Genomic DNA, 22,929 nt, shown 5'->3' on the forward strand with positions numbered 1-22,929 from the left:
GCAAAGCACATTACATTTGGAGGCAGCTACATATACTTAAATATCTGTTGAAAAGAAATGAAAAACAAGATAACCCTAGTTCTTTCTGTTTATTGGGTTGCAAGAACCAAAGGCATCTTAATGCTTCCGTTAACTCATACTAAAGTAGTGTTGTTATCAAATTATATTTTAGATTTTTGGTATTCAGAGCACATGCATTCCTAAATGTTAACTAAGTCCCCAAACTAAATCCTCCTTTTTTGACTTTATCTTACTCCTTAAAGAATGAATTCTATCTGGATTAAGTGGTCGTTATCTGTGAATAAAGATTCTCTTCAAATCTGCATCAATTAATTTAGCAGCACTGTCTCTACAGCTGCCTGTGGACCCCACTATCCAGAAAATAATTAAACAAGGTCATCAATTGTTTCACATTTCTTAACTAGAATGGAGAAGCCTCTCTAGTCAAAGTCAATTTGATCTAAATTTTAAAATTAAGGGAGAAGTATAGACTGAAATAAGACAACAAAGCCAGAAAGATATACATTAAAGAGTTTCATAGGGAGATAGGGAGAAACTGACACTCATAAACGAATATCTCTATCTTATGGTCTTTAAAGATAAACTGAGCTTTAACATTAATAGGGCTCCACGGGATTATGCCTTACCCTACCATACAAGTTCTAAATGAAAATATTAAGTGAAAGTAAGCCGTGTTATAATATTCACTTTTTAAAACTTATGCAAACCTGATATAATTATAAGGTATTGAATTAGAAGTTAAATCCCATGGTATGTGGCATAAGGATTATTATCCTGTTCTTCAGAGCAGAGTTTCTCAACAGGGCCCCATTGCCATTTTAGGCCTGATAAGTCTTCGTTGTGGGGAGCTGTCCTTTGCATTTGTAGGATGTTTTGCCATTATCTCTGGCATCTACTCAAGATGCCAGTAAAATCCTCTTAGTTATGACAACCGGAAATGTTTCTAGATATTGACAAATATCCCTGGGTAGGGGGGTACAAAATTGCTTTAGAGAGAAAGAAGAAAGCAAAATTTCAGAAATATCTTTCCTTTGTGCATTTTTGCTGCTTTTAACTTGGGAAAAGCCCCTGATGTGTTGGGAAATTAAACCAATTTTGTAGAGTACAAGAAAATGTATAATATATATCATACCCTGGGGCATAGCTTAATAGAATATGAAATGATAAACAATTATTAACCAAATGTGTTGATTTTGCAAGGTCATGCAAATTACAGTAGAAACTCAAAATTAATATTAAAAAGCAAATCACCACCTTAATCTAATTTATATTTCTGTACATTTTCTTCTAGATTTACCTTTATTTGGTGGAGGATACCAATACCTTCAAGAAGAGTAAAAGACTCAGGTTAGTGACAGCTCTTAGCCACAGACCTGGAATGCTTATGTCACAATGTGAGCAAAAATAAAATTCATTAAAATAGCATTTCATACAAAGCAATTAAGGTTTTGGATGTCTTGGTCTTGTGGTGAGAATTCTGAAGAACTGATGGGACTGTGTAGAGTCTATAGGATGGCCACAGCAAGTGGTGCTCTTTGATGATTATGGAGTCTTTATGACTGATTCTTGATATCTTCATTAAAATACCAGTGTGCACGCCTTCTAGACAAATTTAGCAAGCACAGGTTACTTACTTCCAGTGAATGCTATCCATCGAGCATATTTTGTAGCTTCTCTCCGCCAGTGGGAAGCCACCAGCAAACCACATGTGACAGTCAATGAAATGATTCCCATGATGATAAAAAACAGTGTGGTGACCCACTCTGGGGGAAGCCGAGGTGGGATGCACGTCCGGTCTCGTCCATGGATTGTTTGACACTGTCGCACAAGGCCCACAGTGAGCGCTCCTGGGAAGATGCAAAAGGTGGGAGTATTTTAGTGGGTTTGGCATTCCCAAGGAATATCCCCCACCAATACCCCTTCAGTCCTTAAATCTTATTTCTGTGTAAGCCACTCGGGCATTTAATTCCACTGAGTCTCACTAATCAGCATTCTGTTGTAGTCCACAATGCAGTCATACTTAACAAAGTGAACTTAAAACCTCACAAAAACCACAAAATGCAGTTCTTTCATTCATTTATTAAACAAAGTACTTTTTTGAGTACTTGTATCAGGCAATGTTCTGGGTTCCAGGGAAATAACAATGAACAAGACATATGAGGCTCCTGGTCTTGCTACGCTTACGTATTAGCAGAAAGAATTAGAACTTTTCTATTCTCAGATCAAAGACTCATTGTATATTATTCGATTTTGGATGAGAATAAAAATGCTTTTCAGGAAACTGAAGGCAAACGAGATATGTCTAATCATAATATACAGATAAAATTACATAGTGGATTAAATATTAGAACCAATATATTTTATTAAAGTTTTGCCTAAGAATAGGGGTGCCTCGGTGGCTCAGTCGGTTAAGCGTCTGACTCTTGGTTTCGGCTCAGGTCATGATCTCAGGGTTCTGGGACTGAGCCTCACATTGGGTTCCGTACTCAGCATGGGGTCTGCTTGAGATTCTCTCTCTCTCTCCCTTTCCCTCTGCTCCTCCCCCGGCTTGTAACCCTCCCCTCTCAAATAAGTAAAGAGATACATAAAATCTTAAAAAAAAAAAAAAAAAGGACTAAGAACATTACAATATAAATACTTATCATTAAATTCAAGAAAATGTTGGGAAAACTAGTAGGTTCCCTCCTATGGTAAGCTCAACAATTTCTGTGCAATGCACAAGTGTTCAGATTGCTAAACCATTACTAACATGCCTTGGCAGAAAAGCATAAAGGCATTAGTGGTAATTTTTCAAAGGCCCCTTTCCCATTTAAATAACATGGTGATTTTTGTAAAACCTCAGGTGCTATAGTTACATAAACATGTTCTTATGTCAAACCCAAGGAATTCCTTTACCAAATTTGGGGTGAATTAATTTATAGAAACCTAGATAAAAAAGGTGAAAATGTTTATTTTCTTCTCTTCCCCATTAAGAACAATACAAATGTTACTTTTTTTTTTTTAAGATTTTATTTATTTATTCATAGAGACACACACAGAGAGAGGCAGAGGCACAGACAGAGGGAGAAGCAGGCTCCATGCAGGGAGCCCTACGTGGGACTCGATCCCCCGTCTCCAGGATCACACCCCGGGCTGCAGGCAGCACTAATCCGCTGCACCACTGGGGCTGCCCCAAATGTTACTTTTGAGTAAAAATTGCTTATTTCTCCCTTTAAGAGCAACTGCAAATGGGAAAACTGTTGCCTAAAACACAAGAAATTTCTGGAACCATTGAAAACATGGGGCATCTGGGTAGCTCAGCTGGTTGTGTCTGCCTCTGGCTCAGGTCATGATCCCAGGGTGCTGGGATGGAGCCTGGCATTAGGCTCCCTGCAGTGGGGAGTCTGCTTCATCCGCTCCCTCAACCTTGTGCTCTCTGGCTCTCTCTGTCAAATAAATAAATAAAATCTTAAAAAAAAAAAAAAAAAAAAAAAAGAAAACATAACAGATTTCTGAATCTTTTTTTAGCCTTAATTACTTTCTCAATTTGAACAAAAACACCACCAACAACAAAAAGATATTAACCTCAAAATCATAGCACTTGGCACAAAAAAGTACCTTTTCTGAGGACAGTCAGTGAAATTCTGAGAGGCATTTTGGGAAGCTGCCTTGGTGGGAGAAGACAGCAGAGATGGATGTGTGGATACAGATGTGTGTGTGGGTAGGTGGGACTGCTGGAGGGAGGGGTCTCTCCTGCAACCTGTGTTTTGCCACTGATACATTTTTAGAAATAAGGCAATGTATTCAAAGAAAAGGAAGCAAAAAAATCAGCTTTCTCAAAGCTGAGTTGTAGTTTTTTCCCCTCTCTCTCATGCTAATTCTGATTCTTTTGATCAAGTGGGAGAAGAAAACTCAGACAAGTAGTACCTTTTTCTCTCAAATCACCTAATAATTAGACCCGTCTTGTAATTTCTGCAAAGGTGTAATAAACAGCATTCTAACTGTGGGATCATCTCCAGCAGGATGGAGGCAGATGGGGGTTTAGAGGGGAATAGGAAGTGAGCAAACCTTCATAATAATGCCACACACTATCCCTCTTTCTAGCTGCTGCTTGAGAGACTTAGTAGGTTGAAGAAAAGGAAGTCAGCTAAAAGTTTTGATACTTAAATTGCTAACCTTAAAAATATCATGGTAATTGCTTGAACCAGAAAAAGGGAGAGGGTAGGGGTGAGTAGGTATCAGGAAGTTGCATAACTGTTTTTAAATTGAAACACTAAAAAGTTTCCTTGAAAAGAAAACTTGGGGGACAGAGGGTGTCTTATTATGATAAAGCATTTTATTATAATTTTGGAAATAAAGTATTCACAGCAGTGCTCAAGAATGAACAGGAAACTACTCTTGATCATTCAGCAAAAAACTTCTAACAAATTACCCTGTATAGTCACTATCCCATTTCTTATACTGTAATTGCTATAAAAATAGACAACAGGCAATGAAGGTCCTTTGAAAAATGCAATATTGTGGATTCTGATTACAGCAGTAACTTACTTTACAACTTAAAATACAAAGAAAGTTTTATTGGTAACTCTAACTAATGGACTTAGATTTACATTTGATAATTACTTTTTGCTGGCAAATACTTAAAATTGTACATTCAGTAAATCATAACTAAAATATCTGTCCTCCAAAATATTTCTGAGTATCTTATGTTACCTCTTACTTTCTGTTTATGGACATGGCCAAGAGGTTAGGGTTCAAATTTAACAAAACCTCCTGTGCTTAAAGACTGTTAAGTTTTCTGAGTGGGATTCCTCTTGCTTCTCTTCCTGACTGGCATACCACACACCAGGTGAATATGAATAGAACAAGTAAGAAAATGAAAATTAGAGCTACCCCTTCCACAAACCAAATGGAAATAACCTGACAGATGTTCAGTTTTAAAAGAATTATGCTCCTGTATACAAAAGTCCTTCTTACCACAAATTAAGATCAAATACTCAGCAGTTACATTCTGGAAGAAAAGAAAGATAAAGCTAGCTGATAGCCAGAAGATATGCTGTATATAAGAAAATCAATTCACAAACATTTTATTGAATGTGTTTGTGCCCAGCATTAAGTGGTCAGAGAGTCCAAAAGCTAATAGTCTGTCACACTTTTAGTGAAAATAGACTTTCCTGAAATAAATTATACAAGCTAGTACAAAGAGTCAACATTCTTGCTTAAGTTCTTTTTCATGAGTAAGAGTCTAGGTCAACATAGTTTATATCATAGTCACATATTTTCCATAAGCTGCCTGGGGAGAGGATCTGCAAAGGTACCTGTGCTGCTACTATTACATCTTGTAAGTTCAGGTACCAAACTCACATCGGGTCTTTAAACCTTATCTTTTACTTCCAAGAATAATCTCCTGCCTGTAGATTCAAATCCCTCCCTTATGTTGATTAGATAAGATCTTTTACATCCTCCAAATTCTCTGGATACATTTAGTTTGTATCACACAACCATGTATTTGATTTTAAGGTAACTTCTTTTTACCTCAAACAAAAAATGAGCTTTTCAGGAAGGCACTGAACCTTCTACTTCATTGGTAACCCCCAGAATGGCTGGCAGCAGTGGGCACAAAGCAGGAATTAATAAAGCATTTGGTGAACTTAAAAAAATTAAAAACAAGCTAAATTTAAAACTGCATCGCATTAAATAGGTTCCTCTATAGACCTTGTCTTAGTGATTTCCTAAAGCACACTAACTGATAATTAACCACAAGCTCAGCCGTTCAATAATTTTTGTTTTATTATTATTTTTTCCCAATAGGTCTTTTGCTTCTGTGAGGGGCTTGTAACTCCATTTCTCAAACAGCCAATCCATCTTTACCTTGAAGCTGTTTCCTAGGTAACCAATCCAGCAAATAAAAGATTTGCACACAATAGGAAAAAGGAAGCCAAACCAGGAACTACAGCATCCCACATTCCTCTCAGTAGCTCACCTGTGTATCATTACACACAAAAGGAAGTCATGAGTCTTTCCCTGTTGAGAGGGGTATCTTAACTAAAGAGGCTTTTGACTCTCATCATCTATAGATCCAGACACCGCTGAAAAGATTTAGCACAGCCAGTGTGAGCATGTCTGTTGCCACAATGAGGATCATTATAAGGCAAGTCATCACCACAAGTAAAAGATGTGCCACGGAAAATTGGAAACACAGGGCTTGTAACAGACACACAGACCCAACAGAGTCTATTAGAGCTAATCATGTCCAGTAAGTGCTTGCTAACCTGGCTACAGAGGGCATAGGCTGGTCAAGGTTTCTGATGACAAATCAGGTGTTAATAGTATTGAGGATCTCATGTATATGAAAATTCACTTTTTTCCTACTGTTTTCAGGGTTTTATGTCATTGGTTTTTAATTATGATTTGAGTGTGGATTACTTAAAGTCTACTCTACTTGGAATTTGTTGAGATTCTTGAATGTGCAGATTTAAAATTTTTCACAAATTTGGAGAGATTTCAGTCATTATCTCTTCAGATATTCTTTCAACTCCCTTCTTCTGGAACTCCCATTATATAAGTGCTGGAGAACCTGATAATGTCTCATTGGTCTCTCAATTGCTCTGTTCATTTTTTATTATTTTTTTCTGCTCAGATTAAATGATTTCAATTGATTTTGTCTTTGAATCTGCTGAATCTTCTGCCAATTTTTCACTTCAGTTATTGCTCAGGAATTTCTATTTTCTTTATATAATTTCCATCTTTTTATTAGGTATTCTCTATGTGATGAGATACTGTTTTCTTACTTTAAGTCTTTATACATGGTTTCCTTTATTTTTTGGAACATACTTATAACAAATGATTTTTTAAAACTTATTTATTTATTCATGAATGGGAGGGGGGGGAGAGAGAGAGAGAGAGAGAGAGAGAGAGAGAGGCAGAGGGAGAAGCAATCTCCATGCAGGGAGCCTGATGTGGGACTCCATCCCAGATCTCGGGATCACGACCTGAGCTGAAAGCAGGTGTCCAACCGCTGAGCCACCCAGGCGCCCCATAACAACTGATTTAAACTCTGTCTAGTAAGGGGATCCCTGGGTGGCTCAGCGGTTTAGCGCCTGCCTTGGCCCAGTGCGCGATCCTGGAGTCCTGGGATAGAGTCCCATGTTAGGCTCCCGGCATGGACCTGCTTCTTCCTCCTCCTGTGTCTCTGCCTCTCTCTATCATAAATGAATAAATAAATCTTAAAAAAAAAAAAAACTCTGTCTAGTAAGCCCAATGTCTGGGCTTCCTCAGGGGCAGTATCTATTGATTGCTTTTACTTTTCTTATGTATGGGGCATACCTCCGTTTCTTTGTGTGTCTTGAAATTTTTAGCTGAAGACTGAAAATGTAAAATATTACAATATGACAACTATGGAAATCAAATCCTCCCTTCCCCAGGGTTTGTTGTTGTTACTGTTTGTTTACTGACTTTCCTGGAATAGTTCTGTGAAGTTTGGGTCATTGTTGTATGCGGCCTCTAAAGTCTTTGTCCATTAGCTTAGTAGTCAGCTAATGGCTAGAATAAGCTTTCTTTCTTCTCAGATTTTGTTTATTATTTATTTGAGAGAGATAAAGAGCATGAGTAGGGGTAGGAGAGGGAAAGGGAGAAGCTGACTTCCTACTGAGCAGGGAGCCTCCTCTGGGGCTGGGACCCAGGACCTGAGCCAAAAATAGATGCTCAACTGACTGAGCCACCCAGATACCCCTGGAATGAGATTTCTTTAAATGCCTTGAATCAACGTGTCTCTTAGCCTTTGCTTTCTGTGTCTGTTGTGGTACATTTTCAATGCTCCAACAGGCAATTTACAACTCTGCTTTAGTACTCACTTCCTGCTTGCACAGAGCCTCAAGGTTAGCTAGAGGCAAGACATTAATTAAGGACTTCATAAGTCTTTCCTAGATATGTGAAAAGCCCTAAATATGTGTATAGCCTTCTAGAATCCTAGAAGTTTTTTAAAGATTCCTTTGGACATCTTGTTCCCTAGTTTTTCCTTTATGTTTTTTGGTTAGCCTTTTGTTAGTGTCAAATGATAACACCTCAGGTACTTGCAATTTTTTTTTTTTTTTTTAGATTTTATTTATTTACTTGAGATAGAGCATGAGCTGGGAGGAGAGGGGCAGAAGGAGAGGGACAAGAGACTCCCCACTGAGCAGGGAGACCGATGTGGGGTTGAGTCAAAGGCAGATGCCCAACCAACTGAGCTACTCAGGTGCCCCAGGTACCTGTAATGTGAAACAACTGCTACTGATTGTTTCTAACAAATATCTTGGGACTGAGACAGAGCAAACTCCAAATCTGGTCAAATGAACGTAAGGCCTAAGGAAATTCTCAGTGAGTTGACATACCAAATGGTAGCAATTCTCTGAGGATGGGGCTTTAAGAAGGACCAGTCTCATTTGCCATCTCAAGTGGTTGCTGAGCTGCTGGTTTACACTGCTACCAGCCAATACCAAGGCTATTGGCCTTCAAGGCTACTGTGTAGCTGAGGGGAGGGGAGTGTGGTCAGTGCAATTTAAACTGCCACAAAGCTTGCTGTTATTGCCAAGATTTAGGTGATTTTCTTAAATAAATACTCCTTGATTGCTGTAAGCCTTAATTTCCAGAGTTCTGAAAAAGTTGATCTGACAATTTTTGTCAGTGTCCTCAGTACATTTGTGGAGGAGGAGATTTTCAGAAGTCCCTAGTCCACTATCACAGGAGTTAAACCCAACAGGTTACAATTTGAATCTCAGCTTTGACACACTTAGGGCAAGTCCCTTAATTTTCCTAAACTTGCTTCATCAGGAAAATAATGACAATATTTAAGTTTCTGTGAGAATTGAATAAGATGATGAGACAATACTTGCAAGCAACTGCAACTGTAAGCACTAAATAACTATTACATGTTTTCAGGGTTACAAGTAAATGAGATATTTTTGTTTTAGTTAAAAAATACAAACACAGGGAAGTAGCAGACACAATGATACACTCGTGAAACTCATATTCTAAAATAAAAAGGTTGACATCTGATGGTTGCTATGGTTGCTAGTCGTAAGAAGTACTCAGGACATCACTCTCCTGCCCAACTGCTTTGGTGTATCATTCAGGTTGAAGATTAAGCACAAGGCAAGTTCAGACTTGCTGAAATAAAAGCTCTGGAAACAAATTTTATAGGAATAGCAAGCTGGGAACATTGAGATTGAGAATGCTTTGTTAACAGAATGAAATTACATGTTTTGTTAGAGAGCAAGTAAATAAAGAACAATCATTAATCTTTTTTAGTTTGATTTTCTTTTCCCTTAAACTCTACTGGCTGTTCTATCTCTACTTAAAATACAACTGTTACCAGCTGTTTGCAAGTAGGACTGTAGTTCAGAGGTCATATCTCATTTTAAAATTGACTAAATCATACTAACACTGTCCTCTCATTGTAGCTTATTCTGTTAGCCCTTGCTCCATAAACTTGGCATTGGGTCTAATCCTATAAATACATTAAACATAAACCAGCAGTGAATTTCTATTTTAAAATCTGCCTTATCAACATGAACAATATGGTACCAGAATCTGTCCTATTACAATTCCAATAATTGGAACTCTTAATATATATAATGCATGAAGTCATTAAAGAAAAGCTCACCACAATGTTTAAACTGTCCATACAATGTATGAAAAATATGTGGGAGAGTATTTCTTACATGGCTGAATAGCCTACTCTGGCTGAATAGGATTGGAGGGTAGAGTGGGGTTCTCAAGTACAAGGGGTTCTCAACCCTTGTACTTTTCACTGTCTTATGTAAGTGTAGATAAATTCATACAATTTTGTCCTTCAAAAAAAAAACTGTGCTATTTATTTATTTATGAATGAATGAATGAATGAGTGAATGAATCAGAGGGAAGGGCAATGGGAGAGAATCTTAAGCAGGTTTCATGCCCAGCACGGACCTGGATGTGGGGGCTTGGTCTCACAACCCTGAGATCATGACCCGAACTGAAATCAATAGTTAATTGACTGAGTCACCTAGGCATCCCTATGCATTCACTTTATATTTTAAAATTCTAAAATGTTTGTAGAATGTTACATATCCTATTTAAAGAAAATTACTTATTGCACTTATATTACACATTATGAAGTCTTTCAACCATGTATGAATTTAATCACATGTTCTGGATCTAAAATAAATTAGAGAATGCCAAAGGGTTTAGAGTAAAATATATCAGGCAGAGAACTAAAATGCAGGGCGCTTGGGTGACTTAGTCAGGTAAGAATCTGCCTTCTGCTTCAGGTCATGATCCCAGGGTTCTGGGATCCCTGCTCAGCTGGGAGTCTGCTTCTCCCTCTCTCTGCCCCCTACTTGTGCTCTCTCAAATAAATAAATAAATAAATAAATAAATAAATAAATATTTTTTTTAAAAAAAGAACTAAAATGGGACTTAAATTACTTTGTCTCCATTTTCTTTTCCATTTCAATGAAAGTATCATGAGAAACCACCTTGGAAGAATTCAACAGATCATACTGGAGTACTGACGTAGCAGAACAAACCCAAAACAAGTTTAACATTCATTTCACTTAAATGAATAGTCTCCATGTTTTACATGTAGAAGTGAGCTGGTTTAAGGGAGAGGATATGGATAAAGAAAATAAAATCAAACAAATTTGGTAGACCAAATTGTTTTTGTGGGCAAAAAAGTGTTGCAGAATTATTTACAAAAGTATTTTAATAAAAGGGCTGAACATTAATAACTCTAGCCTTCAATCACTGAAAAGGTTCGTCTGTGGACAATGATCAAGACGTCAACAATACAGCAGACCAGAATGGCTTTCAATCATGCAAAATTCCTGGCCAAAAGGAGCCATAAAATTAGAGAATTTAGAGCTAGAAGGGATCTCAAAGATCATCAGTCCTAATCTCCCCAAGTTAGGGTTTGAAGAATACTGAGGCCCAGAGAGGTTACATGCTAAGTCCAAGGATGGAAAGTAGCTAGCAGTAGCTAGCTTAGCAGTAGCTAAGTCCAAGGATGGAAAGTAGCTGCCTCTCTCTCTCTCTCTGTGTGACTATCATAAATAAATAAAAATTAAAAAAAAAAAAAAAAGAGAGACACAGAGAGAAGGCAGAGACATAGGCAGAGGGGGAAGCAGGCTTCTCCCTGGGAACCCGATATGGGACTTGATCCTGGAACTCTGGGATCATGCCCTGAGCCAAACTCAGCAACTGCTGAGCCACCTAGGCGTCCCAATAAATAAAATCTTAAAAAAAAAAAAAAATCACACTCTAAACTAGTTGGTCACATATTCACTGACCTAACTGGGAGATATCCTATCACAGTGGCTGGACTTCAGGCTCTGGATTCAGATTCCAGGCCCACCACTTACTGATAATGAGATTTCAGGCGAGTTATTTAACCTTTGTGTGCCTCAGTTTCCCCAGCTGTAATTGAGGCTAACAACAAAATGACCTCATAGTGTTGCATGGATTATGTGTTAAGCACTTAGAACAAATGCCCGATACAGTACTCTGTTGGTCAATGTTAAATATTATTAATGATATATTGCTCTTTCACCAAAAGTATGTATTTTTACTTTAAGAAAAGAAACAATCTATGGGATTCCACCTTCTTTTTAAATTTGTTGTCTCTCTTGGGCTTAAATGAAAAAATATAACTGTTCAACTCATGTAGATTTATTGAATTATTTAAAAGTGAATCAGAGTTGTAAAAGTTTAAAGTCTGGAAAATGCAAGGAAAATGAGTTAAACATTGAGATGAGTGTTTATTCCATTAATACAGTCCCTCAATTATAAAAGAGGATGGATTTAAGAATGGAGAGCTTTGGGCAGCCATGATGGCCATGGCTTAGCGGCCACCTGTGGCCCAGGGCCTGATCCTGAAGACCAGGGATCGACTCCCACATTGGGCTCCCTGGATGGAGCCTGCTTCTCCCTCTGCCTGTGTCTCTGCCTCTTTATCTCTCTCTGGGTCTCTGTGAATAAATAAATAAATTCTTAAAAAAAAAAAAAAAGAATGGAGAGCTTTGGAAAAAGACAGAAGTTACGATATTCTGACAGCTGCTCTTCTATTTAATCTTTAAGAGGAGTTTGTGTTCTCACTGTAGTTATATTTGGCTTCAGATTGAAAATGTAAAGTGATATCTCCCTCAATTTCCAACATCAGAAAACATTACCTAAGCTGTCACAGAAATATATAAAACATCAATCCCCCATTAATTAAGCTTACATTTGCGGTAGATGTGAACTCCTAAGCAAAGACATGGTGGTCTAGGGAAACCATACATCAGAGGAGGTCTCTGCTGAATTTGAGAAGCCTGGCACTATGCCATGAGATAGTCCTGACTCTTCTGTCCAAGTCTGGGAGGCACGGTGCACTATGCTAACGTTTCATTCATTCAGTAGATACTAAGCACATGCTCTCTGTCCAACACAATGTGGGAAGTATGAAGAGAAACATAGACATGATCTTTGTATTTCCAGAGGTTATAATATATACAGAGAGCTAAGATGAACACTCAAAGAAAATTTATAAAGCATAATTGTGAGATAATAGAAAACATATATATTGGTCTCTACCTCTGGGCCCCTAACATCCTTGTAATGTCTAAAGTGATAAAAACACTAGGACCATCTCATGTTCTTATATTGGTCTTTGACCTTTGTTCCTGACACAGGGCTCTTTAAACCGTTGTAATTTCCTGGGTGATAAGAGTGTCTTTTGTTCTAATGAGGCAACTCACTAGACTCCTGGATGAGGCCTGGTCAAGGGAAAAACTAAGCCATGATTAGAAGCTGGGAATTTTCAGCCCTGCCCACCCCCCTCATTCTCTTGAGAAAAGTTATGAAAATGGAGTTAATGATCAATCATGCCTACATGATGAAGCCTCCATAAAATCTCAAAAGTACAAGGGTTGGAGAGCTTCCAGGTTGGTAGTGGGAGAAGAGCATACACAGAGAGGTTGGAAGCTCCATGGCCCTTCCTATATCCCTTGCCCTATGCATTTCTTACATTTGGATGTTCATCTATATCCTTTATATACGCTATGTCCTTTTATAATAAACTGGTAAACCAAAGTAAGTGTTACCCTGATTGAACCCAAGGAGGGAATCTTTGGAACCTCCAATTTTTAGCCAGTTGATAAGGACAGGTGATAGTTTGGGCTTCTGATTGGCATCTTAAGTGTGTGTGGGGGGGAAATGGGGTGGGAGGGGCAGTCTTGTGAGAGTGAGCCCTTAACCTGTGGGATCTAACATTATTTTTGGGTAGTGTCTGAATTCAGTAAAATTATAGGACACCCAGCTAGTGTCACAGAGAATTGTCTGTTGTGGGAGAAACCTCTATACATTTGGTGACCAGAAGAGTCAGAAGTGAGGAGTGCTGTGAGTGGTAAAGGAGACTCACAGGAAAGAAAGACATAGTAGGGAAGAACTGGGTTTTGGCCTACACAGGATGGAAAAACCTGAGTTTTGCCTTTACAACAACATATAGCAGGATGTGATCTAATGCCAAAAGGATTGTGCAGCCTCGTGACAATAGGAAGCTGGAGATATACACTCTATCCACAACACACCATCCATGGAATTTTGAACAAAAAACTTCACTTCTTTAGGTATGTGCCCCATTTTACAATGAATTATTTTCTGAAGGTTTCCTGATAACTCTTCACAATTGTTTAAATTAGCCTTGAGATATACTTTAGATACAATGAAATTTGCCATTTTATGTGTATAATTCAGTGAGCTCTGACAACTGTACATAGTCATCTCAGTCATTACACCGATTATCACCACAAAAAATTCCTTCATCATCCTTTGCAGTCAATCCCTTCCCCTAAGCTCCCAAGATAGACTTGCTTTCTATTACTATAGTTTTGCCTCTTGTAGAATTTCATATAAATAGAATCATACATTGTTTGCTACTATGAATAAAGCTGCTACAGACTACAAACCTCTGCATACAGGTCTTTGTATAGACATGTGTGGTGGTGTGGGTAGGCTATCATCCAATCCGTTGAGGGCCTGAATAAAACAAAAGGCTAAGGAAGGAGGAACTCACCCTTTTCTTTTCCTTTACAGATATTTTCCCCTAGTCTTGCCTATATATTTTTTTTTAAAGTAAACTTTATGTCCAACCTGGGGCTTGACTCATGACCCCAAGATCAAGAATTCCAAGCTCTACCGACTGGGCCAACCAGGTACCCTTTGCCTTTAAATTTTCTTAACAATGGTTTTCGAAGGATAAATGTTTTAAATTTGACAGAGTCCAATTTATCAATTTCTTATCCTGCCTTCTATGACTACTTAGCAGCAGAGGGAGCATATTTTACCATTCTAATCCCGAACTGAAATTTAGGCAATCAGAGACCATATCAGGTAGGACACCAGAATAATAAACTTTCTTTGTTTTTAAAGCTGTCTATAAGGAGATTACCAATGGCTCACAGAAAAAGACTGCTTAGCAGTACTCAATTTTCTTTATTACATCTGGATAGATAGCTAAAAATAATATTTCTTTAACCACTTAAGAGCAAATACATTGTAAGAATAGTTCTTCACTCCTTATTTAAACAAACTCATTGCCTAGTCCAGATGCTTAAAAATATCAATTGCATTACTTTGGGAAGATTAACTCATTGCAAAATCTAGTCACTGAGTAAATAATCAATAGTATACAAATAATAATAAAGAGATGACAAATACATCTGGCAAGAGGAAGAGGGTTATTATATCACAACAGTAAGCTTCAGTTGAAACAACCAAGGTTATTACAAAGGACCTTCTTATAAAACCAAACCTTCTCAATAACAAAAATTATATAGAACATCATCAGTGAGCTCTTCAAGTTCGTTCCCAAGTTACCTTTTATTTCTCCACATTCTTTCTAGGTAATTTCAATTAGGTTCACAGATTCAATTATCACCTATCAGCCAATGACTCACAAATTTTTTCCTGTGAGAATGCTTAAGATCTACTCTCTTACTTAGCAAGTTTCAAGCACACAATAGAGTATTAGAAACTATAGTGACCATACTGTACATTAGATCCTAAGAACTTATTCATCTGATAACTGCAAGTTTGTTAACTTTTGATCAATAGCTTCCCATTTCCTGCCCACCTCAGGCCCTGGTAACTACCATTCTACCTGTTTCTAGAAATGCAACTTAAAAACAAATATTCCATATACAAATGACACCATATAGTATTTGTCTTTTGCTTTCTCTGTCTGACTTATTTCACCTAGTATAATGCCCTCCAGTTTCATCCATCCATTCATTTGTCACAAATGTCAGAATTTCTTTCTTTTTTAGTGGGTGAATAACATTCCATTTTACATATAAACAATATTTCTCTGCTTATCTGTTGATGGACTTTAGATTCTTTCCATATCTTGGCTATGTGAATAATGTTACAATGAACATGGGAATGCATATATTTCTCCAAGACACTGATTTTGTTTACGTCAGATACATAACCATACGTGAAATTGCTCGATCATATGGTAGTTTTTTTTTTTCTGAAGAATCTGCATACTGTTTTCCATTGTGGCTATATCAATTTACATTCCTAGCAATGATGTACAGGGGTCCTTTTTCTCCACATCCTCACCAACATCTGTTATCTCTTGTCTTTTTGATAATAACCATCCTAACAGGTATGAGGTGATATTTCACTGTGGTTTTGATTTGTATTTCTCTGATGATTAGGGAGAAAATACTGTTAAAATGTTCCTACTACCTAAAGTGATTTACAGATTCAATTCAATGTAATCCCTACTAAAATTCCAATGGTATTTTTCACAGAAATAGAAAAAACAATCCTCAAATTCATATGAAACCACAAAAGACTCCAAATGGCCAGGCAATCTTGAAAAAGAACAAAGCTGGAGGGCATCTTACTTCCTGATTTTCAAACTACATTGCAAAGATATAGTTATCAAAACAGTGTAGTACTCACATAAAAATAGACTCAGGGACTAACAGTGGAGCAGAATAGAGAGGCCAGAAATAAATCTATGCATATACAGTCAACCAACCTTTGGACAAGGGCATCAAGAACATACTGGGGAAAGGATGGTCTCTTTTGTGTTGGGAGAATTGGATATCCACATGCAAAGGAATGAAACTGTACCCCTAGCTTACACCATGCACAAAACTAACTTAAGATGGATTATGGACTTAACTGTAAAGGCCTGAAACTATAAAATCCCTAGAAGAAAGCTCCTGGACACTGGTCTTGGCAATGATTTTTTTTTTTTTTTGAAATGAAAACAAAAGCAAAGACAACAAAAACCAAAATAGACAAGTGGGAGTGGGAGTACCAACATCAAAAGGCTTCTGCACAGCAAAGGAAACAATCAACAAGATGAAAAGGCAACTTGTAGAATGGGAGAAATATCTGCAAACTGTATATCTGGTAAAGGGGTTAAGATCCAAAATATATAAGGAACTCATACAAGTCAATAGCAAACCCCCACCCCCAAATAATCCAATTAAATGGACCTGAGCAGAAATTGTTCCAAAGAAGATACATAAGTGGCTAACAGGTACATGCAAAGGTACTCAACATCACTCATCATCAGAAAATGCCCTTAATATTAACTGAATGAATAGTGAATATTCTTTATAATCTTTGTGACTACTATTTAATAACCCATATTTTATCATATTATTTTCTCCCTCCAACATAAAAGATAAATTAGGATGTAATTATTTTTCATTTTAGTTTCTCAGGCCACTGACACTAGTTTTCTAACTATTGGAGGGGTGGGGGAGAGGAAAAAAGAAAAAAATAGAAATGAGTATTCACTTAAATAAGCCCACAAAACATGTTACATTTTAGGAACATATCCTGATAATATTCTCATTTACTTCATAAATTAAAGATATCCCTACAATAGAATGAGAAATGTATTTTTTTAAAGATTTATTTATTTATTCATGAGAGACACACACAGAGAGAGAGAGGCAGAGACACAGGCAAAGGGAGAAGCAGGCTCCATGCAAGGAGCCTGATGTGGGACTCAATCCGGGGTCTTCAGGATCACACCCTGGGCTCCAGGTGGCACCAAACCGTTGCGCCACCGGGGCTGCGGGAGGAATGTATTTTTAATGTGGCCAGCCAACTGTTAATTAAGATGTGGCCTGGGGAATATACTAGTTCTTGGTATATTTACAGTGAAATGTAAATAGAGATTTTCATAATTCTGTTTGTCTAATTTGAAAAAAAGGAGAAGGAAATAGCAATAGAAACTTGGAGGGAATAAAAAAGACTATAGAAGTGACAATGTCTGACCTGGGGCTTCAGGAGCAAGTGCTAATGTCACTATATCCCAGAAAATAGGTTACATTTGTGAAACTCAAGGTTTTAGAAATGGGATTAGATAAGTCTACTCCCCAAGAAGAGAGGGCTTCCAGGCAAAGGTACAAGGTCTAGCATGGGTTATATAGCCTAGTTTTTGTTGCCTCTGTGAAAGTAAGGATACTATCCCTAGTTTTAAAAGAACCAAACTCAGTTCCTTTAGGTTTACTCCTCTTTATGGACCACAGTGTGGAGAACATAAGCAAACAGATTTAAAATTTGGCAATGAGGGTGCCTGGTGGCTCAGTTGGTTAAATGTCTGCCTTTGGCCCAGTTGGACTCCCTGCTCATGAGGAGTCAGCTTCTCCCTCTGCCCCTCCCCCCGCTCATGTGTGTTCTTTTTCCCTCTCATCTCTTTCAAATAAATAAAAGCTTAAAAAAAAAGAGAATTTGACAATGATCCAACCCCATACTTTGTACTGTTCAATTCAATAAGGCAGCTAAATTCCTCCTCCTCCAAGATTAGCCAAAGGCAGAGCTTATTAGAAAGTCATTTCTTTCATCCTGAAGTGTCGGCTGAAGGTGAAGGTGACTAAAGTCTTCAACTTCTTCTATGATCCACCTATATTGACTAATTTTCCATTATAAGACCAGATATATGACAGAAATTTTGTGATTTGGGCTCCAAGGTTACTCTTCCTTAAGAAGTTTATTTGCATTTAAGACTGGAGATTGTTCTAGGGCAGAATTTACTCTAATGGAAGAAAAAGTCTAGGAAGCAAATTTAACCTGGTAATTAAGCCTTTATCATCCATCACAGAGGAGTGATTCTGAATACTGTATGGTATCAATTTTATTTGCCTCTTGTGGATTTGTATTTAAGCCCAAGGAGGATGTGAAAATTGTGGTGGTGGTTAGGACAGGGATAAGAGAGCCAGTTCCATAAAAAATCTGTAAAAAACTGGAGGAAGTAGCAATACTGTCTGCTACTGCTCTAGTCAAGGTATAACATAAAATGGAATATATCTTCCATTTCAGGAGAACACAATGTACCTAACTTTAATATTCTGTCATTTGGAGGATACCAGTCTATCAACATTAATGTAGAGGAAGCAGTTAGTGGTGCCTGTGGATATGGTGTGCCCAGCAGAAGCAGTGGTGACCAACAGATGCCAAGCTGCCCAGTATAAATAGCACCAAAGCCTGGATGGACTCACTGGTACTATACAGATGTAAGATTTTGCACAAAGGCCAACCTCAAAAATAATTGGAAGAAGGTAAGTTTTCAGAAGGCTGGAGTCTTGTAGTAGGAAGAGAATGTAAGAAGAGTCAGCTACAGGGATGCCTGGGTGGCTCAGACCTTTGGCTCAGGGTGTGATCCCGAGGTCCTGGGATCAAGTCCCACATCAGGCTCCCTGCATGGAGCCTGCTTCTCCCTCTGCCTACGTCTCTGCCTGGGTCTCTCATGAACAAATAAATAAAATTAAAGAAAACAAGAGCTACATACAGGTGATATTTAGAGTGTTTTAATCACTTATACCAAAGATAACAAACAGAAGAGAAAAAAAAAAACTTTAAGAAAGAGAATGGATTTAGTGATTAACGAAGACAAATGCCTTCAACATTTTAAAATAGTTTTAATTAAGTAATAAGACCCAAAGTATTCCCCTAAAAATGTGGAAAAATATTTGTGAACAGTCTTTAGAAAGAAGAAAAATGCTCAATTAGTAGATTCTTTTTCTAAACACTCAAGGTAGAGGAAGAAAGATTGAATTTTGCTATACAGACAGGGTCTGAATAAATGTTTTGGTGAGATACATATGTATTCAAATTACTAGGCAATGCTCTAATTTAAATGCAAGTACTGTTTACTAAGAGTTGAGATATGAAGAGAATTAAGAAAGGACACAGCTTCAATAAGACATTAAAAACACTTGTGGAAATCTTCCGAGATTCCTCACTGCATAATATAGAGAAGAAAGGTTAGTGAAGCTTTAGATCTGGGCTAAGAGTAGAATATCACTCATCTATAACAAATATATTATATTCCATGGAATTTAACCTTAAGGAAAAATTGGCATGAGAAGTGAAAGAGCTTGTCAACAAAAATGTGTACTTCCAGGGCACCTGTGGGGACTCAAGTCAGGTGCATCAGACTCAATTTCGACTCAGGTCATGATCTCATTGTCTGTGCTCAGCACAGAGTCTACTTCAGATTCTCTCTCCCTCTCTCTCCCACGGACTCTCCCTCAAATAAATAAGTAAAATCTTGTAAAAAAAAAACAAAACCAAACACGTACTTTCATCTCATATATGATTTGGCACAGCTTGCAAAGTCACCAATGGTAGAAATGATACAGGACTTTTTCCAGCCATCTCACAAATGATAAATGACTTTCCTTTCCTTTTCCTATGCATATTATTAAGCTAAAATATAAGTATGTACTATATACATTTGCTACAAAAATTCAAAAGGTACAAAAGGTGTAATGTAGAGCAGTAAGTAAATTTCTTTTCAGTGACTGGCCTCCAACCACCAGTTGATTTTCCTTGAAGCAACAAACATGGTTACCAGTTTCTTGTGTATCTTACAGAGATAATGTATGATTATATGTGTGTGCACATTCTTTATTTTAAAATGCCCATGTAAGATAGTAACATATTATATGTTTTATATCTTGCTTTCAAAAATTATTAAATAATATAAAGAATATAACATATACATAAAATTTAAAAAATCCATGATATAATGAATACCCATGTACCCACAAACCAGTTTTTTTTTTTTTTTAAAGATTTTACTTATTTATTTGAGAGAGAGAGAGAGAAAGACCAAGAGCGCATGAGTAGGTGGAGGGGCAGAGGGAGAGGGAGCACACACTTTGCTGAGCGGGGAGCCACACACGGGGCTGGATCCCAGGACCCCAGGATCCCGATCTAAGCCAAAGGCAGACACTTAACTGACTAAGCCACCTAGGTGCCCCCCCCCCACATGCCAGTTTTAAGGGGAAAAAATAATTATTTTTGAATCCCCTACGTGCTCTCCCTAATTCCTCTCCCCCTAGGTAATCACTTTCCTTGGTTTTGTGTTTGTTAATTTCCTTGTTTGTAGTTTTGTAATTTTTTTTCCTAAACAACATATTTAGTTTTGTGTTTCCAAACTTCATATGAACAGAATTTTATGGGTATACTTACATGACTTGCTTTTCTTATCCAACATGACTGTCTAAGATTCATTCAGACTGTTGTGTAGCTGTAATTCATTCATTTGCACTGCTGTATAGTATTCTAAAATTTATTTATTCTACTCCAGACATTTCAGGTGTTTCTAGTGGGCTGTTGCTATTGTTCTGTTTTCATGATTATAAACAGTACTATGTCTCGTAGACAAATGAGCAAGAGTTCCTCTAGAATTTATTGACAAGAAGAAAACTACCAGGCCATAAAGCATATGCACCTTGAATTTACGAATGATACCAAATTGTTTTCCAAAGTGGTTGTGCCAATTCTACCAGCAGTATATGTGTTCCAGTTGCTCTGTATCCTTACCAACACCTTATACTGCCTGTACCTTGCTGTTTTACTTCATAATATATTACGGAGGAGTTTATAAATTAGAATACATAGAGCTGCCTCACCTTTAAAACAGCTTCATAGTGGGACGCCTGGGTGGCTCAGTGGTTCAGTATCTGCCTTTGGCTCAGGGTGTGGTCCTGGGTTCTGGGATGGAGTACCATATTGGGCTCCCCACAAGGAGCTTGCTTCTCCCTCTGCCTATGTGTCAGCTTCTCTCTTTGTGCTTCTTATGAATAAAAAAATAAAATCTTAAAAAAAAAAAGCTTCATAGTATGCTAACATACAGAAGTGCCATATTTTATTTACAAAGTTTTATATTGAGAGGACTCTCCAGTATTTCCCCTTATTAATTTCTAATCTTTTCCTATTTTGAACACTAATGCAATGAACAGTCTTATATATTTGCTATAAAATTTATTTCACATATGAAATTGTATCTGTAGAATAAATTCCTAGAAATAAAATTTCTGGATTAAATAATATATGAATATAAAATATTCCCATATTGTCCTCCATGGAAATTATATTAATTTACCCTCAACCAGCAATTTGTATTTATTTCATCACATCCTCACTAATACAATATTTACCAACCTTTCTATCTCTACCAATATGTGAAAAATGGTATCTCACTGTATTTACTTTTTTATCATTCTATTTTTTAATTTGTATTCTCTTACCAGAGGCAGAACAACTTGAAGGGCCATTTGTAGAAACTTTACTGAAATCATGTGTTCACATCCTTTGCTTTTTATTTTTTATTTTTTATTTTTTTTTAACTTTTATTATTGCTTTCTTCATTTTTTTTAAATTAATTTTTATTGGTGTTCAGTTTACCAACATACAGAACAACACCCAGTGCTCATCCCATCAAGTGTCCACCTCAGTGCCCGTCACCCATTCCCCTCCAACACCCGCCCTCCTCCCCTTCCACCACCCCTAGTTCGTTTCCCCGAGTTAGGAGTCTTTATGTTCTGTCTCCCTTCCTGATATTTCCCAACATTTCTTTTCCCTTCCTTTATATTCCCTTTCACTATTATTCATATTCCCCAAATGAATGAGAACATACACTGTTTGTCCTTCTCCGATTGACTTATTTCACTCAGCATAATACCCTCCAGTTCCATCCACGTTGAAGCAAATGGTGGGTATTTGTCATTTCTAATGGCTGAGTAATATTCCATTGTATACATAAACCACATCTTCTTTATCCATTCATCTTTCGATGGACACCGAGGCTCCTTCCACAGTTTGGCTATTGTGGCCATTGCTGATAGAAACATCAGGGTGTCCTTTGCTTTTTAAAATTGAGTTGTTGATAATTCCCTACTGAAGTAGAAGAACTCTTTAAATATTAAAGAAATTAGCTATTTGCCTATGATTTGAGCTACAGATATTTTATCCTGAGTATTTTTGAGAACTCCTGCTCTAGAGATAGGTTTACTTTCAATACGTGCTTCTAATCAAAGAGATGATCGGACCTAAGGAAGAACATCCAATTACATTTGGCAAGAAAGATGTTTTTTAAACACTAGAACTATTTTCTTTTGGAGTTTAGTATTTTAAATAACGAAGTATCTGGTGCTGATACTTCTTTTGGACAGTTCTATCTCTAGCTCTGTAGCAGCTTAAGAACAACCATTATCTCATGTCCTCGAAAACTAATCAAGTATGTTGTTTACAGACCACAAGGCAGAATGTTGACAGAAGGCACTCAAGCAGAACTTAATGCAATTAATTTCACTTACACTAGCTTACAAGGGATTTTCTTTTTAACTTCCAAAATTAAAGTCAATGTTTGAAAAAATCATTCCATAGAGTGCTTTCCAAGGTGAATTCTCTCTAGCCACAAAACAGATATACCAATCAATAGAACAGAAGCAAACACACCTCAACAGATCAACAACTTTATAAAAGATGGCATTAGAAATCAATGGAAAGAATGGATAATTTACCTTTTGTTGGCAAACTGAATTTAAATAAAAATTAAAACAAAACATAATAAAATATTCTTTAAGAAAAAAAAGGACAGATAATTTAGTA

General features: G+C 37.2%; 1 protein-coding gene across 2 annotated transcripts in view; it reads right to left on the minus strand.

The window, feature by feature from the left end:
- The window catches only part of MOSMO (modulator of smoothened), a 65,040-nt gene that overhangs the window by 5,869 nt on the left and 36,242 nt on the right, over nt 1-22,929 (minus strand). Inside the window, exons 2-3 of one of the 2 annotated variants that reach the window (XM_041747905.1) lie at nt 1,656-1,868; nt 1,319-1,344 (exon numbers count right to left, since the gene is read on the minus strand). In XM_041747905.1, coding sequence (XP_041603839.1) covers nt 1,319-1,344; nt 1,656-1,868 — 239 coding nt within the window. The remainder of the gene's footprint in view (nt 1-1,318; nt 1,345-1,655; nt 1,869-22,929) is intronic. The other variant, XM_041747904.1, reaches the window with a different exon arrangement.

Source organism: Vulpes lagopus, chromosome 3, assembly GCF_018345385.1.
Source record: "Vulpes lagopus strain Blue_001 chromosome 3, ASM1834538v1, whole genome shotgun sequence".
NCBI lineage: Eukaryota > Metazoa > Chordata > Mammalia > Carnivora > Canidae > Vulpes > Vulpes lagopus.